General features: G+C 37.2%; 1 protein-coding gene across 2 annotated transcripts in view; it reads left to right on the forward strand.

Moving 5' to 3' along the window:
• Positions 1-19,171, forward strand: part of LOC309388316 (uncharacterized protein) — a 93,171-nt gene that overhangs the window by 59,925 nt on the left and 14,075 nt on the right. For both annotated transcript variants that reach the window (XM_081945527.1, XM_081945528.1), the window contains exons 2-3: positions 3,820-3,920; positions 6,072-6,147. In XM_081945527.1, the coding sequence (XP_081801653.1) occupies positions 3,899-3,920; positions 6,072-6,147 (98 nt within the window). In that variant the 5' untranslated portion in view covers positions 3,820-3,898. The remainder of the gene's footprint in view (positions 1-3,819; positions 3,921-6,071; positions 6,148-19,171) is intronic.

Raw genomic sequence — 19,171 nt, forward strand, 5'->3', positions numbered from 1 at the left:
GGTAGCTGACCACATGGAATGGAGAGTGAGTACTATTTATACCCTCTCCTGGGCTTTGAACTTGAGCTTCCCGTTCCTGTAGTAAAGGGATGCATCCTATTGGTTGCAGACTCCTATGTGGAGTCATGTTTGTCTGAATCAAGTTTGGTTGAACCTTGCTGGGCAATGTAATGAAGAGGCTTGGTTGTACCATGTAGTGAGTTCTGTTGATAGGTAATCCTATTATGTCCTGGAGGGCCATGTCTTAGTCCCATCACCTTGGAGCTGAGGTCTTTTGTTTTGTAGATTGACTGGCCCAATCTTAATGTGTACCAAATATCTGCTGGGGCAGGGAGCTGCAGGGAGCTGCTTTGTCTTTAAAAACCTGTTTCTCCTTTTCTCACCCAGGGGAATATAATATTCTTCCTTTTTAATATTTCCTAAAATATTTCGTTCTTTTAAGAGGGATGGGTGCTAGCTTTCTTCAATAGGCAGTCTTTATTTATCAAATTTATATGATTACTCATCTCACATGAAGTAAGCAGTGTATAATAAAACCAACAATTCAAGCATTTTACAAAACCAACAAAGAACAGTCAACAGAAATAAAATGAAACAACACGAGGGAAGGCATCGGGATATTTTACACATGATGCAGCCAGCATGCAGACTTCCAATTGCTGTGGGATTCGCAGGCCAGTTGAAAAAAAAGCAGGCTTTCTGAAGGTCACAAGAGTTGAGGCTAATAATATTTAAAATGAGACAATGATTGCATAAAGGTATGTTGTTGTTAAGCAGGCATTCAAGAATGTAAGAGAATTAAGCTTATTGAAAAGAAAGAAATATTAATCGTCATTGAACATATGCTGTACAACGAAAGGGAGGTTTTTGGTTATAATGGATGGAAAAACTGTGATTGTATAAGTAATCGAAAATACGGATGCAAAAACACTTGTAACTAAACAGCATGCTGTATGTAATGGATGAAATTTTTTTAATATTGTCTTTTATGTTTTTTTAAAAAAAACATGTGGAAAAAAAAAGAGTTGAGGCTAACCTCACCTTAGGGGGAATGCTATTCCAAAGAGCATGTGCTCATCTCCTATATTTACAGATGTCACTTTTCTCCTGAATTTTTTACACTGTTAAAGGTAAAGGTAGAAGTTTCCCATTTCCCAGTCATGTCTGATTCTCATCTCTGCTCTGCTAAGTATTGTTTGCTTCCACAGTCATAAGGCAGCATGACTATACCGTGCAATGAGATACCCAAAATGCTGTTAACTTTTCACTGAAGTGGTACCTATTTATTTATTTGCATTTGCATACTTTCAAATTGCTTGCTTGGCAGGAGCTGGGCCAAGAATGGGAGCTCACTCTGTCATGTGGTGCTTGGGTCTTCAACTGGCAACTCCAAGCCCAATGTCTTAACCACTAGGGCACTGCACACTGTTACATTGTTACTCAGACCCAGTTGTTCTCTCAGCTATTATTTCAACACTCATTTGCTCAGTGAGTTTATGAATAGCAGAAGCCTGTACAATATAAAATTCCCTTAACTAACAGGAGAAGAAGATAACTTAATGTTTAAGTGATATGAAGATTCCAGATTCAACAGAATTCATAGGCACATTAGATTCTAGTATATGTAGTGTATGTATGTGTTAATGTGTTTGTACTGTATGTAGTGTGCTCCAGAGGTGGGTTGCTCCCGGTTCAGCCTGGTTCAGCCGAACTGGTAGTGGAATTCAGACTTGGGTCACAGAACTGGCAGTGACCCAGGCCTGCCACACACACACCCAGAACTGGTTCCTTTGTCACCTCTGCGCCGCTGCCATTTTGATTTTTAGTGACTGCATGTGCACAGTCCACTGTAAATTGTTCTGCGCATGCACACAGAACAATTTACATTGAACAGTGCATGCATTGCACATGCGTTGCAAACCAGTAGTAAAACCGGCAGCAACCCACTCCTTGTGTGTTCACTCAAACCCATAAAGCCCAACAATTAGTTTTCCATGTTTTTTTTTAAAAAACCCACTTATTATTGGCATTTAGCAGTGATATGTTTAACCCCTCAAGTAAACTGATCGATTTTGATCAGCTCACCTGAGGGATTAAACATATCCCTGCAATTTTGTTGTCTGAAGATATTTCATGATGGCCACTGATCAGTGGATTTCGGCCTACAAGCTCTCTGAATCTCAGGCAACATTGAGACAGATTGCAACTGATTAGAACCAGTAACAGGGAATTACCCCCCAGTGGATATTAGAACCTATTTGCAATTATACATTCACAAGGAGAACAGAGAGTTAGAAAGTGGAAAGGGCAGCCGAGATATGGCAGGATTAATTTCAAATGCCACACTCCTTTTCCCTAATGGCAAAGACATCCATTTTATTTGAGAGTGAAAGGTAGAAAAATGATAAATCATTTATTTCAATGAAGACTGGTATGCCCTACAAAGACTCACTATTCCCACTAATGATCTCAGTAATATTAATTTTATATAACACTGAAGCAGTGGCAGTAATATTTCTCAATATAATCACAAGAAGATTTCCAGGAATGGTCTATGTTGGACATTGATTAGTGGGTTGGAAAAGAATATGTTAGGATTTCAAGTATTTTATGGAGTTTACAAAATGGCACATTCCTGTTTTCTTGTGCAACCCAGCTGCACCTGCTAAAAAATGGTATGTGGACTTGGAAGAATTTCTGGGAATGACATTAAAAATTGTACTGAGACCTATACATGGAAGAAGAAAAATAAGAAATTAATTCCCCTTTATTTTCTAGGATTGTGTGAGTCAGCCAAGATCTAATTTAAATTCAAGGTTCAATTGAAACTGATTTGATATTCAGTTTTGATAAAAGATGCTACCATAGGCAATGATGGGAAAAAGCATCAAAATACCTGCAGCTGCTTCATTTTTTTTGGGGGGGGGGGCAAATGGAATAAAAATAGCAGGGATGATAATCTTTTATAGAGCTATTAAACACTACAACATTTCAGCTGGATACTTTCAAGGGCTTTAAAATATGTTGGAGTTTCAAACATTCTGTATACGAGTGTGAGTTTTTCTCAGAGTGTGGATTTGACATGAGCCAGGATTACAAAAACACTTTCTAGAACTATCAAAGAAAGAAGATATATTTAAATGAAATACAAAGTCTAGCACATAGCTATCCTATAGTCAGATATGCATGTGCATGGAGAGAAAAGGCCAAGGAAATGATCTACAATTGTCATCAAAGAATGGGCTGCGTGATAGACAACAAAGGGGCACAGAATAAAGCCTTAACACTCTATCTGCACCCTACTTACCCCTTGTGGTCAGTAGGTCATGAATTGATGAGTATTTGGACCTCCAACAATCAATTCATTAATTTCCCCTCTACTTCTTTAAGGTAGAGATAGCAGGTTTAAATTGTCCAACAGAAAGTCTATAGAGAAGTTGCACTGAACCAATGTAGACAATATAAAAATACGATGTGTGTGTGTGTGTTTTTAAACAACAACAACAACCTTGTTACTAAATATGTCAACATTGTCTCTATTGAAGCAGTCACTTTTATGGGCTTGGCAGGCTGGTTGATCCAGCTCATTGCTAAGTTTAGCCCTTTTGGGAAGCTACACTTCTTGTACAATTATAGCTAGCTATATATTCTAAGAAGTATATGTTATTCTAACTGTGTATATGCACACTTGTGTATGTGCATATGCTATAATGTGCTAGAAACAAATTATATTATATTATGTAAAATAACTTAACAGCAAACCTGTTCTCTAGTCTCTGATAAATAAAGTCTGTCTAATTTTTCTCTTTCTCTTTCCAGATGAATCATCCTAAAAGTATTCAAGGAGAAGAGTGAGAGACACAGAACAAATCTCCCAGATGCTCCGAGAAGCACATTTATGGAAGTGATGAAACTCCTGGGTCAGTTAATAATGTCCTATCAATGTCCACAATTGAACCAATCCATAAAATTAATGTAAGAGTAGAATGTCAGCCAATATTCAAAACTGTTCATCCCAATCTCTCATTTATCATAGTAATCCACCAAATATCTATTTTAACTTCCCACACCATCAATCAATCAGTCAGTTAGTCAGTCATCAATCAATCAATCAATCAATCAATCAATCAATCAATCAATGATCCTCTAAACCCTACCTGAATTAGAACTCAAACAGTAACCCCTCTGGTTACTGTTTGACTTCTAATTCAGGTAGGGTTTAGAGGTCTGGATGGGGGACAACAGACTCAAACTCAACCCCTCCAAGACCGAGTGGCTGTGGGTACCGGCGCCTCGGTTCAGCCAGCTGACTCCATCGCTGGCCATAGGGGGCGAACAACTGTCCCCTGTGGAGCGGGCGCGCAATTTGGGCGTCCTCCTCGATGCCCGGCTGTCAATGGAGGACCATGTGGCAGCCGTGGCAAGGGGGGCGTTCCACCAGGTTCGCCTGGTGCGCCAATTGCGCCCCCTACTGGACCGGAGTGCCCTGCGCACGGTCACTCATGCGCTGGTGACGTCTCGCCTGGACTACTGCAATGCCCTCTACATGGGGCTTCCCTTGGGACGCATCCGGAGACTGCAGCTAGTTCAGAACGCAGCCGCGCGGGTTATTATGGGAAGTACACGTTACTCCCACGTAACACCTCTCCTGCGCAAGCTGCACTGGCTACCTGTGGCCTTTCGGGTGCATTTCAAGGTGTTGATCACCATCTTTAAAGCACTCCATGGCATAGGACCTAGTTATCTGCAGGATCACATCCTACCACACACGTCCCTGCGACCTATCCGCTCACACAGGGAGGGGCTCCTCCTGGTGCCGTCTGCTAGGCAATGCCAGCGGGCGACACCTAGGAGTAGATCCTTCTCGGTGATGGGCCCAACCCTCTGGAATGACCTCCCCCCAGATATTCGAACTACCACCAACCTCCGTTCCTTCCGGCAAAAGTTAAAGACTCACCTATTTCAATCAGCTGGCCTGGCACTTTCTTAGTTTTACCTCCCGGGGATTTACTTTATTTTAATTGGGTTTGGGGTTTTAATTGTGATGTTTTTAGGATTAGAATATATTTATTTCTTAGTACAGCCTATCTCCCCCTCCAAATGTATCTTAAATGTATTTTATTATTATGACTGATTTTATTTGTATTGACTGTACACCGCCCCGAGTCCCTTTCTGGGAGAGGGGCGGTCTAAAAATCTAAGAAATAAATAAATAAATAAATACCCTCTATAGCCTTCTCCAATTGCTTGGCAAGTATTCACTATCACTTTGCACTAGTGGCAGATCTGTCCACAGCCTTCCTTCCATCTTGCACAAAAGCACCTTGAACTGACTATTCTCTATCTTGAAATGCACACATCCAACAGGGGCAGAGGGGAGGGAGTATATATTTTCAATAAGACCTACCCATTGGGAGAAAAGTCTTTATGAATTGTGTTTCTGGAGGGAAAAAATGGGGAATTATTCAATCGATGATACATAAAATGAACCAAGAAAATTTTGCTACTATAGTTGCATGTAATTAATGTTGTGTGATTTTAATGGGTTGACATTGGAGAGTATCCCAAGAGAATACAGACAGATTATAGTAGTATAAACATTTAGGTAAATAATGAATGTTTATTAACTCACTTTCAGTGGTGTACCTATAATATAGCACACATGTCCTTTAGTGAGGTTGTTTGAGTAAATAACATTGCTGAAATATTTTCAGGGCTAACAATAGAGCTGCCTATTATTAAAATTATAAATATTTTTTCTTATTGTTCATTATATCTTTTGTTTTAAATATATTATTAAAATACTGCAGCACACACACACACATGCACACATACAGACACACATACACACATATTAATTGCATACTTTATTATGCCACAGCAGCAAGCAAAACCTAGATGAAATTGGATGATCCTACAATTCTTAGCATTCTCTGGTTAGCACTTGGATGAGAAACAATCCAGGAACTGAAGTTTAGATTTGCTTTTTAATTTTTATTTTCTAAATAAGTTGCAACCTTATAAAGAGTAAATTGTAGATCATTAAATGTAAAGAACCTTTTTTTTTGCAGAAACATTCATGGCCTTATATTCCAAGATAGTAATCCTAAATTCCATTTACCTGAAACTCAACTCTTCAAAACTCAAGTGAGACTTTAATTTTATAAGCTTGCATTATAATGTGACATTGGAAAGACCAATTCAGTATTTTTTTCCCTTCTCTATTCACTTTTCCACATGTTATATGTTTTCTCATCAAAATGGCAATTTACTTTACAATTTAATATTCTCTTATCTCATAATGTTTTACGGTATATATTTAAACTGGAGGTAGAAATTTATTTTGTTGATTATTATTTGTTCTCCTGATGATATTCTCTTTTTCAGTGACATTTATTGAACTGACACTGTGTTTTAGATTTGGAATACTGAAGTAGATGTTTAATGTTCATTTAATCCTGCAAAGTAAAAAAAAAAGCAAAAGTATTTAAGACATCACATACAAGGCATAATTTTTCTTGAATTATTGAGCTGGAATAAGTCTATTGAGTATCAATGATTAATATTTTTCTTGTTTTGATTTGCATGGAAGCTAGTTTTTCATGCCAAAGATAAACTTTCTTGCAATTCATATTGACAAACTATTTTTAATTGTAAACATTGTCTAGTTGTATGTCCAATTTAAGAAATGTAGGCACTAGGAGAATTCCCTCCTGCTCTATACACAGCCCTAGATGAACATTGCAACAATCTGCCTCTTGCTCCATTGCTGCCTGGCCTCTGGCCTTCAGATTGTTCAGGAAAGGAAACAGAAGCATAGACAGATGTTGGATCAAACAGAAATAGAACTACTAGAACAGATACTACTATGTTAAGAAACTGACATGTGTTCCGTACTAGCCTGCATGGCAAACAAGCAGGCGATTCAAACTTTTCAACTTATTACTGGTATTATCTTGGTTATAATCAGTTAGTGCATAATGTAACTGAGGCACAGAAATATCTACTAGGGGTGGGCTTTAAAATTTTTAGCAATTGGTTCTCTGCCCAGTTTCTGGGTGGGCATGGCCATGATGGATGTGGCCTAGTCAGCTTCCTGCAACATGACGGAGGGGGGCATTTTCACTCTCCCCAGGCTCTGGAGCCTTTTTTTGAGCCTCCGGGAGGATGAAAACATTCTGTCCCGGGCTCCAGAGGCCCTTCCGGAACTTCCAGGAAACCCATTTTTCATCTTCCTGAGGCCTCCATACGGGCCCTGTACTTACCTGGCATCCCAAACGGGCCACTTGGGGACTCCTGGGAGGGGAGAGGCAGGGTGGGAGGGCTGGGGCAGGGTAGGAAGGGCAGGGCCAGCCAGGGGTGGGATTTGCAGGTTCTCTGAACTGGGCAGATTCTTAGCTAGAGGTTCTCCTGATCCCATATGAACCCACAGCAGTCCACCCCTGAGATCTGCAGAGGAAAGTCTCATGCCGGTAACTCAGAGTTGAGACTTAAATAGAACTCAGAAGTACATGTGCTGTTGGAGTCCTGGGGTCTAGAGTCAATATCATCGAGTCCAGGGGTAATAAACTGAAGATCCTTTCATAAGCCAACGTGCCAGAAGAAACTAAAAGAGAGACTAGAGAAATGAGTTTGCAATATTGGTAGAAAGAGAGTAAGGTTAAATAGCTTAAATTGCTGGTTTGTCTAATCAGAGGAATTGACACAACATTTTCTTAAGACATAATACTGACTTCATTCCTAGATCCTAACCTAATGGACCACTGTAATTAGTCTTCTTAAAAAGTGACATTATAAATGCCATAGATAAATAAATTCCATAAATATACACATATGAAGGAAGAGGTAATTTTCACCCCTGTTTTTCCCATTCCATTTCATCTTTCTCTAATCCAGAAACCTACACAAATGCTTATTCCTCCAACTCTTGCTTGCTCACTCCTATGCTTCCTCTTTTCCCATCAACTCATCTGCTCATAGCTTATCACCCCCTTTCAGAATTTCCCGAGCATTTATCTTCTTTTCCCTTCAAATTCTTTTTCCACCTCTAACATTCCTTCCTCACCTCCCTTTTTCCATTTGCCTGCTGAGCTTGAAGAAATGTATACAGCATTCATGTATAAGTAGCATATGGTTTATAGCTCAAATTGATGTGAGATCATATATTGACAGAGTTGTTCTCTTTAATTATCGTCCGTTCATATACCACATGTAAAATATTAAAAACATATGTTTTTTTGTTTTTTAGAAGTATGAAAAGCCCATATTTTTCACAAGCAGACAGATCTCAGTATGGCTCTGCTATTACTCTCTCAAGACTTCGAGATCATGATCAATACTCTCACCCCTCCCTCTAAAATATGCACTTAGATTGTATGCATACCACAGCTGGTTCCCCTGGCTTGCCTTCAGCTTCCTCTCTCTGAGTTTTGGAATTGGGCTGATACTTTCAAACTTTATTACATTAAACATTTCATTTTTTTTAAAGTTCCAGGAATCTGTTCCCCTGATCGTTCCTTTGGTTTTTATGTATTTATCTTGCTGCCTTTACAAATGTAAAATTCCTAATGTTGCCAGTGAAAGTTGTGCATGTTGGAAAAGATCCAGGGAAGAATGAGGTCAGCAGAAAGCTGCTGGCTCTCTGATGAGCTCCAGTTCTCACTTGACAATCAGGAAAAGAGAGTAAATGTTTCTCCAAGCTTCAATCAAATGTAATCTGAGATATTTAAAAAAAAGATTGGGGGAAAGGGGATTAAATCCAAAACAATTTATTTAGGAGACACTTGTTATACCTTTACCCCAATTTATTTAAGAGAGTCACATTACATTTTCCAAAGAGTTAAGGATATTTGCACATGGAGGGTCAAAAATGATCCTCTGGTATTTGGTGTTCTTATTTATCTAGATTCTTGTGACAATTAGAAGAAAATAGAAATACATATCCACACAGTCACATATTGCACCCCTATGCGTAGCTACCCAAAACAAAGTCTAGGGGGCTAAAATAATTTTAGAAAGAAGGACTAGGGGAGACATGATAGCAGTGTTCCAATATCTCAGGGGTTGCCACAAAGAAGAGGGAGTCAAACTATTTTCAAAGGCACTGAGGGTAGAACAAGAAGCAATGGGTGGAAACTAATCAAGGAGAGAAGCAACTTAGAACTAAGGAGAAACTTCCTGACAGTTAGAACTATTAATCAGTGGAACAGCTTGCCTCCAGAAGTTGTGAATGCCCCAACACTGGAAGTCTTTAAGAAGATGTTGGATAGCCATTTGTCTGAAGCAGTATAGGGTTTCCTGCCTAGGCAAGGGGTTGGACTAGAAGACCTCCAAGGTCCCTTCCAACTCTGCTATAGTATAGTATAGTATAGTATAGTATAGTATAGTATAGTATAGTATTGCATTGCATTGCATTGCATTGCATTGCATTGTAATTTAAAGTTCCAAGAATCAAAATAAACTGTGCATCAACCTAAGTGATGGCTCCATAAATCTACCGCTCATTTATTTTTATAACTGCTGACCAGGTTTGGCCAATCCCAGCTTGATGTTCTTGGATGCTATCACTTCATCTGGCTCACATGGAAACCATCTCTTCTTTGAGAAAAACTTTGTATCTTTAGAACCATATGTTGCTGAATATTTTTTAGAGATTTCCATTCTGGTTATTTCCCTACATGTTATAAAAGCAGAAGTCTTTCAAAATAACCTCCTGCTCTATAGATTGCTTTGAATGGGTCCATCTTTCATACAGATTGTGCATCAATGTATTTTTTTTTCTGTGCATTGATGTACATCTTTCATAGACTTTGAATCTTTCATACGTGGAATATCTTTCATACTGAATTTTCTGGAAGACTTCTGGAGGACTTATATTGAACTGGCACGCCATTAGTGAATGGAGATCAAGACAGCAGCAGACTAAAGAACTGGGGCCTTTTAAAGGAACTGAGTTTTCTCATTTAACTTTTGAATCACTTTTGGAAATTACTCTTTAACAGCCTTAAGGCAATTAGCATTATTAGCATAAAGAATAAAGAGGTAACATATATTTTTTTCCTGATACAGAAATATTAGAACCAGAAATGCTGGGATTTTTTTTAAAGCATGGATTATAAAACAGAGAAGTAATGACAAGCCAAGAGAATGACCTGGATAAAAATTTACTAGCTGATGTTCTCCAGGAAAACTATCTGTAGGAAGATATGTAAAAAGAAATCAACATGGAGCCCACAATAACCTCAATCAAAGCACGGATCTTTTCATATACCGTATATCGCCCATTTGATACCTAAAATGAATCGGGTTTTGATTTCAGAGTTGTATCCCCCATCTTGACTTTACCTGAAAATATCTTCACTGTTTCCAAGTGCTTAAATGAATTAAAATAAAATATCCCATCAAGTATTTTGATGAACAGGATTTTCAAAGGTAATACGATCATTGGCCAAACCAGGGGTGGGTTCTGGCTTCTTTTACTGCCGGTTCACTCAGTAGTAAAAAATTGCTTCTGCACATGTGCAGATGGAAAAAACAAGATGGCAACGCCTATGGCGCCGCTGATAGAACCAGTTGTGGTGCATGTCCAGCTGAGTTTCTACCTACTTGGCCGAATCAGTCCAAACCGGTAGGAACCCACCTCTGGCCCAACCATTCATATCAATATTGGAAATCTTATCATGCCATCCAATGCCTTGTGGGATAATTTATCTATAAAAGGTAAAAGGTAAAGGTTCCCCTCACACATATGTACAAGTTGTTCATGACTCTAGGGGGAGGTGCTCATCTCCATTTCAAAGCCAAAGAGCTGTTTGAAGGCATCACTATAGCGATGTGGCCGGCATGACTAAACGCTGAAGGTGCATGGAACCAAAGGTGTTCCCTATTTTTCTATTTGCATTTTAACATGCTTTTAAACTGGTAGGTTGTCAGAAACTGGGACAAGTAACGGGAGCTCCCTCCATTACGCAGCTCTAGGGATTCGAACCGTCGAACCTTTCTGATAGACAAGCTCAGCATCTTAGCTACTGAGCCACTGTGTCCCTTTATCTATAAATTAAAGCAAATCTGAAAAAAAATGTTTGAGAGATTATAAGCTAGGAAATCCATTGAATCTCTGAATCAATTCCATATCACTTTGAAGAGATGATGCTCAATGCTTTGAATTGATCTGAAGATTTAATTCAAAGGACTAATTTACTTTGAATCTTCTTTGAATCAAATCTTACAGTCTACCAATATCCTATAGATAGTTATTACTTGTATTGTTTAATTATCTGTATAAATACAGTTTATGTATTTTGAAAAGAAGCACTGATTGAAAATATAGTTCAGTCCATTTTTCACTTCAGAAGGGATTTGGTAATTTCTTTTACTTATCTATTTCTTTATTGTAATGATGAATGTTATAAAGCAAAAAGAGTCTTTTTGACTGTGACATAGAAAATCCAATAAATAAATTAATTTTGGAAGCAGTTTTAATAATCTAGGCTGCACTAGGTTCATTCACACAATATATATTTAAATACCTATTGAAAGTATATAAATGTGGAATTAATGGGGGAAGAGTGAAAGGGAAATTGTCTTATGTTCCTAAATATAGATTTATTCATTAGTTAGAATGGAATTGCTAAAAATATAGAAGAAAACCCGATTCCTGTTATTTGCTGAAAATTCTCTTTAGCTCTACAACTTATGCCAAATCATGATGGACATGATAATGGGAGGAAGTAATCTTTGGCACATTAAAAAGGACTGTTAAAGTGATTTCACATTCTATGCTTGAAAGTTGCCAGACTATAATGGCTACTAATGTTGCTTTTTATTTACAGATAATGATTCACAGATAATGGTAAAATCCTAAAAAGACAACAGAATTCAGAAAATGATAACCAGGCCAAAAAAATAAAAGCTTATTTTTTTTATTCTGTTCCTAGATCTTAGGTATATCAAAATATCAATATTCCTCACTCTACACAACTCCTTTGTGAAGCTGAAAATTTTAAGGGAAATTTTCAATCATACTTGTCTTTTTGTATTGAGAATTTAGAAATTACTTAGGATTTTAGTTAGTAGAAAATGCCTTTTTTTTAAGGTTAACAGAAACTTTTATAAATATTCCTTCTACATAGTTACCAGAGTCTTGTCATACCTGTCATTTTTCTGTTCAATAACTTTTCATTGTATTTATGCAAATCTTCCTTTTAGGCTACATTTTCATTTTGTAACTGCATTATTTGAGGACTCTTTTAATGTCAGGAATGCTAAACACAAGCATACAAGCAAATTAAGTATGAGCAGACAATGGCTAAAGCCATGAGAAATTATAGTGCTAAACACTCCTTACCAATAAGCCATTTATTATTCTACATTACAATTGGGAGTACATATTATGAGAGAGAAAATGACTGGATCATCCAACTGACTTTGTGTTTAACGCTGAACAAAACTCCTCTCTCAATTTCTAGCCTGATGTCTTAACCCTTACACCAAACTGGTTCTCACTACTACTACTACTACTACTACTACTACTACTAGTAGTAGTAGCAGCAGCAATAATAATAATAATAATAATAATAATAATAATAATAATAATAATAATAATTTTTTGCAAAAAAACAACAACAACATCACAAGAGGAAATAAGTGATACTCATGACACAACTAAAGAAATCATAGGAGAACTCTCAGAGGAAGCTGCCGGAGAGGAAATAAAAACACTACCACCAGAACTAGTTACCATTGAACCAACTGATGAACCAACTCAAAAACAAAATGAACTGAAGGACAAGATCATGGAGCATTTTCTGGCTAGGGAGGAAAGGCAACGTTTACCATCATTAAAAACTGTCCCTAAGAAAATTTTGGGTCCTATCATGAAAATGGTTAATGCAGTGCTTTCAACAATTGAATCGGGATCCATCTTGGAAACAAATCAGTTAATGTACAGTGCAGCTGTAATAGTCACTAATGAACTAGGCATTAAAATCAAAGTACCTAATCACACAATGGAAAAAGCATCAAAGCCAAAGTGGAAAATCCGATTAGAACAAAAAGTCAAAAAATTAAGGGCAGATGCTAGCAACTTAAAGAACATGCATGAGCAACGGCTTAAAAACAGAAAAATCATAGATCAGCTAATCAGAAGATATAGATTGGATACAAGAAACATTAATGAAGTTGTAGAGATTGTAAAACAGCAGATAACAGCAACAGCTAGAAAAATTGAAAGATATGAGGCACGAATCATCCAGTATAAACAAAATCAACAATTTCGATCAGACCAACGGCGTTTTTATCAAAGTCTTAATGTGAATGGTGGCACCAAAAGTCAAAAACCAGAAAAGCAGGCCACAGCTGAATTCTGGAAAGAATTGTGGGGAAATGCAAAGGACTACAATAAGGAAGCAAAGTGGATACATGACTTTGAGGAAAGCATTGGTAACAAACAAATGCAAGTATTAGAAATAACAACTGAGATGGTCAAAAATCGAGTAAAAAAAAGTAAAGAATTGGACATCACCTGGAAATGACCAATTACATGGTTTCTGGCTCAAATATCTGACCAGTTTACATGCAATGTTGGCCAGGCAACTGAATGAAATTTTACAAAATGGTCAAATTGATGAATGGTTGACAACTGGAAAAACATACTTGATTCAGAAAGATGCAACTAAAGGAACAATACCTGAAAACTACAGACCAATAACATGCTTGCCAACAACCTTTAAATTACTCACAGGCATTATTGCAGATAACATTATGGATTATTTGGAAACAAACAACATCTTGCCAGTAGAGCAAAAAGGCAACAAAAGAAGGAGTAGGGGCACAAAAGATCAGCTCCTAATTGATAAAATGATATTAGAAAATTGTAAGAAAAGAAAAACGAACTTGAATATGGTCTGGATTGATTATAAAAAAGCATTCGACTCATTGCCACATAGTTGGATCATAAAATGCTTAGAAACAACTGGCATTAGTAAAAATATTACATCCTTCACTGAAAAGGCAATGAAACAATGGAGAACTGAGTTGGCAGTAGGGAATGAGAACTACGGAATGGTCAATATCAAGCGAGGAATTTTCCAGGGTGATTCACTTTCACCTCTTCTCTTCATCATCGCAATGATCCCACTATCAGTAATCTTAAAAAAAATGAAATTAGGCTACCAAACAGCCAAAGAAGCTGAAAAAATTTCACATTTATTATATATGGATGATTTGAAACTCTATGGAAAGTCAGAAATAGAAATCCAATCACTGACAAACACAGTCCGAGTATTCAGCACTGATATTTCAATGCAGTTTGGCATGGAAAAATGTGCCACTGTATCCATAAAAAGGGGCAAAATCACTACATGTGAGGGAATTGAAATGCCCAATGGCCAACTAATTAAATGCAATGAAAATGAAGCCTACAAATACTTAGGCATTTTGCAGTTGGATAACATCAAACATGGAGAAGTAAAAACTATTGTCAGGAGAGAGTACACCAACAGAGTTAGGAAAATTTTGAAATCTAAATTAAATGGTGGAAATACAATCAAGGCCATAAATACCTGGGCAATACCAGTTATAAGATACACAGCTGGTATAGTTAACTGGACACAAGCTGATTTGGACATTTTGGACCGAAAAACCAGGAAACTAATGACAATGCACTACAGTTTACATCCACGTGGTGACACTGATAGACTATGCCTGCCCCGAAAATCAGGTGGCAGAGGATTATTACAAGTGAAGCAAATAGTTGAAGAAGAAAAACATGCACTGGCTGATTATTTAAAAGAAAGTCAAGAACATCTATTAATCGAAGTAAAGAACAAAAATCTACTGAAGGCCCAACAGACGAAACAAGAATACAGAAAAGATGTGATAAAATCAAGAATGGAGAGTTGGCAGAACAAAGCATTACATGGTCAATTTCTGGAAAAAATAAAAGATAAAGTGGACAGTGAAAAAACTTGGTTATGGTTAACAACAGGTACATTAAAGAAAGAAACAGAGTCACTAATCCTGGCTGTGCAAGAACAAGCTATCCGAACAAATGCCATTAAGGCCAAAATCGAAAAATCCTCTGATGATGCCAAATGCAGACTCTGCAAAGAAGTTGATGAAACTGTTGACCACATACTCAGCTGCTGTAAAAAAATCGCGCAGACTGATTATAAATTGCGGCACAATTCAGTAGCACAAATGATCCACTGGAATTTGTGCAAAAATTATAATATTAAAACAACAACAAACTGGTGGGAACATAAGCCTGAAAAAGTCACCGAAAATCAGATGGTCAAGATCCTGTGGGATTTTCGTATACAAACAGACAAAATACTAGCGCATAACACACCAGACATCACACTGGTTGAGAAAAAGAAGGTTACAATCATAGACATCGCAATACCAGGTGATAGCAGGGTTGAGGAGAAGGAACATGAAAAAGTCGCGAAATACCAGGACTTAAAAATTGAAATCCAACGATTATGGCACAAACCAGCAGTGGTAATTCCAGTGGTAATCGGCACACTGGGTGCTATTCCAAAAGCACTGGAATTACATTTAAAACAGTTAAAACTTGACAAAATCACCATCAGTCAAATGCAAAAAGCTGCACTGCTTGGATCTGCACGTATATTACGAAAATACGTTACGACGTTCTAGGCCCCTGGGTGGGGCCCGACTAGTAATCAATGCCAAATCCGGCGAATCAACTGGCCGCTGTGATACAATCGTATAATAATAATAATAATAATAATAATAATAATAATAATAATAATAATAATAATAATAATAATAATAATAATAATAACAACAACAACAACAACAACAACAACAACAATAATAATAATGATGTAATATAAAATATAAGCAATATGTGTATAATCAAAATAAACTAAGATCAGCTTATCAATCACTTTGTGCTTTACTAGCACCATAGTTGATGTAATCATGTGATAGATCCAGTGGGGCAGGGCACATGCCAATAGAAATCATTCTAATTGTTTTGATATTCCTATGCTGGTTAAAATGATTCTTATTGGAATTTTCTAATTGAAAACAATCCTTGGATAGAAGTATACATGTGTGAAATACACACACTAGGCCCAAGAACTTCATATTCATAGAACTAAGCTTGCATATACTGTATTGTAGTGTTTTCCCAACTTCTAGGATTCGCAGTTACATTTCTTTTCAGTTAACCCCCCCCCACACACACACACATTTCAGGGATTGTGTTGTCATGGAAGTTGTTCAGGCAGAGAATTAAAACTCATGTCACTGGGAGTTAATAGTGACTTTCTAAGACTGTATGGATCATGTCAAGCCTAGCTAGTCATCTGTACATTCAGTTTTTATAGATGGTCTGACCAAAAAAACATTGGCATACATAATTATATCCACAAGGACTTTCCCAATATTTTATTACCTGCACTAGCCTTTCTCTCTAAAGCTTCTTTAGTGCAGATATCCTATTAGCCCCCGGCTAATTTTGCAGAGGAGGTACCCCCAGTGTGACTTTAGAAGGGCATACTGATTATTGCTGCTCTTTCTGGAAATGTTAATATATAATGTCTCAACAAGTCTGGAGACTGTATTTTACAAAGGTCCTAAAATTTTTTAAAAAAAAGATGCAGTTGGCCAAGCAATGCTATTCAGATAACTGAAAAAAAAATAGTTCAGAGTAGTTTTCTGCGAGAGCATTGATGTTCTATAGTTTTGAAGGACTTCAGTAGAAGGTATGATAAAAGTTTATGACATTTTGTCTTTCCTCCTGTATCCGATATACTTCTTGGAAATGCTGAAGGCATTTTTTATGATTAAATGTTAGAGTGAAAACCAGCTCCGTGACTCTAGAGTTAGAAAGAATTGGAAAGAAGGGCAGGTTGTTTGTCAGCTGTAGAATATTCTTTCCACTTTTGATAGGAGGAAAATGCTTCTATATTAAAAGAAAAGACATAAGCAGCTAAACTAACTGTTAGATAGGGTGAGTGGATGAGACAGGACTCAGGCTTTGGTGACAAACAACAGCTCTTTATTAGACAACTATTTACAAATCCAGCAGTAGCCTGTCTGACAGCTAGCCCTTTTTATAGGGAGCTGTCAGACGGCTCAGCCAATCAGCTTTGAGTATTTTCCCATCAGAATGGAGGACCTTGGTGGAGCCTATTGCTCCAGTCTCAATATGTAACACTAACAGAGATGATTGCACTGGACAGCCTTTTCTCTATCCCCTTCCCTTCCCATCCCCTCCTTTCCCTTTTTTTCAAAGGTAACAAGGAAATAACAGTTTCAATAACTTTCTTCCTTTCTCTCTCTTGCTTGCTGTGACCATGATTCAGTCCAATTCAAGCTCCATTCACAAAACTATTTTTAACACCCCTGTGCTAAGCAGTACAATCTTCTCAACATATTTAGTTAGTAAGACGTCTCCCCTCCCTCCCTTAAATAGAAACAAATGCTGGGCTGACATTATGGGAGGGACACTGCTCTGGTTACACAGGATGAATGTTCTTCTCTCTGAGATTTTCCAAACAGTTCTAACAATAACAGAGGATACAATTTAGTATCTTTAGACTCAGTGGAAATATGCCATTTTGAAAGCCTAAAGCAGAAGCCAGATAAACATTGGGAACAACAAATGAAAAGGTTCCTTTTATACTCTATTGAATTACAATTTGGTTTAGTAAAACAAACTGTATGCCCTGCTTGTAGATTTTCAGGAGTTAAAAAAGGGTTTCATGACTTTTTTTTAATTGGAGAAAAATAAATAGTTCAGTGCAGGTATTATCTCATTCCCTTAAGGTAAGTAGCCTCAATCAGTTACTCTTCAGATACTGGGCTACTACAGGCCGGGATTGCACTTCTAATGATTCTACAACTCGCACTAAATGTGCAATTGTGTGATTTTTAATCCCAATGTATTTGGAAGATTTGGTTCCGAAGCCCTCATCCAATATCAAAGTAAGGCATGTGAATGGCTATGGGATTGCCCACATATTCTGTTTTATGTATTTGATATGATCTTCTGTCCATAGATGTAATGGAGAATGGGAAAGGCATATATAAACTGGTATACATACACAGACTTCAGGCTGATTAGAAAATGAACAATATGCTGTTTGGTAAATTTCACAATTTATGATTGTGAAGGTAGAACTGAGTTTAGAAAGTGAAATCTGAGGCTCCAGAACTTCTGGAAACTGGTGATGAGTAATCAGATATAAGCCTCGTATCTGTGCCCAAACTGTCATGAATATACAAAGAGTTGAGAGGTGCAACAAGATTGTAGGAATATTGTTAGGCTCCTATTCATCCAGTCAAATATCTTTCTCCTATGAAAAATTAGAAGTAGAAAGCTCAGATGTTGTATCATTAAACCCAAACATAATAGAAAAACAAACAAGCTGGGAGGTGTGGAACATCAAAATTCTCACTAAAGAAAATGCTTTATACTGAAGGTTTATTTTTTTATTTCCTTTAAGTTACTCTATGGTCCTTAGGAAATTTTTCAAAGTAGTGCTTTCAAATGTAGAATTCTCCTTTAAGAATCGACCCCTTCATACAAGTCCATTCAAATCTTATATTTATAATATCAGAACCCAGATACTGATGTTTTTTTTTTAAATTGTGTGTGACAGATGAAAATCCACTTTGGCCCTTTTGATTCGGTCACACAGGGTGTGTTTTGTGTTTTGTACAACAGTATGGCACAATATTCCCAAGGGGAATATTTAGAGCATTTTAGGAATCAAACCTGAAGTGAAACCAAGGAACTTCTGTCACTAAGTGATGCAGTCATTAAATGAGTTATTTAGGACCCTTTTTAAACAGTTATTAAATGAACAATGACATTGTTAAGTAATTTTTTTCTTCATTAACTTTTCCATCAGAAACAGCCTGGGGAAATCACAAATGATGATTGCATGGCTCCAGGACTCTGTAAATACTGTTATATATTAAATATACATATATATTAAATAACCAATTGCTGGTCGCCAACTGTTAGAATTTTGATCATATGATTGCAGGGACTCTTTGATGGTTGTTAGTGAGAGGACTAATCATAAATAACTGTTTTTCAGTGCCATCACAACTTTGCTGGTCGTTAAACAAATGGTTTTAAGTCAACAACTATCAGTTAGACATAGCATGAAATATATTAAACAAATAA

This window comes from Natrix helvetica (genome assembly GCF_964273705.1).
Source record: "Natrix helvetica genome assembly, chromosome: 2".
Classification (NCBI taxonomy): domain Eukaryota; kingdom Metazoa; phylum Chordata; class Lepidosauria; order Squamata; family Natricidae; genus Natrix; species Natrix helvetica.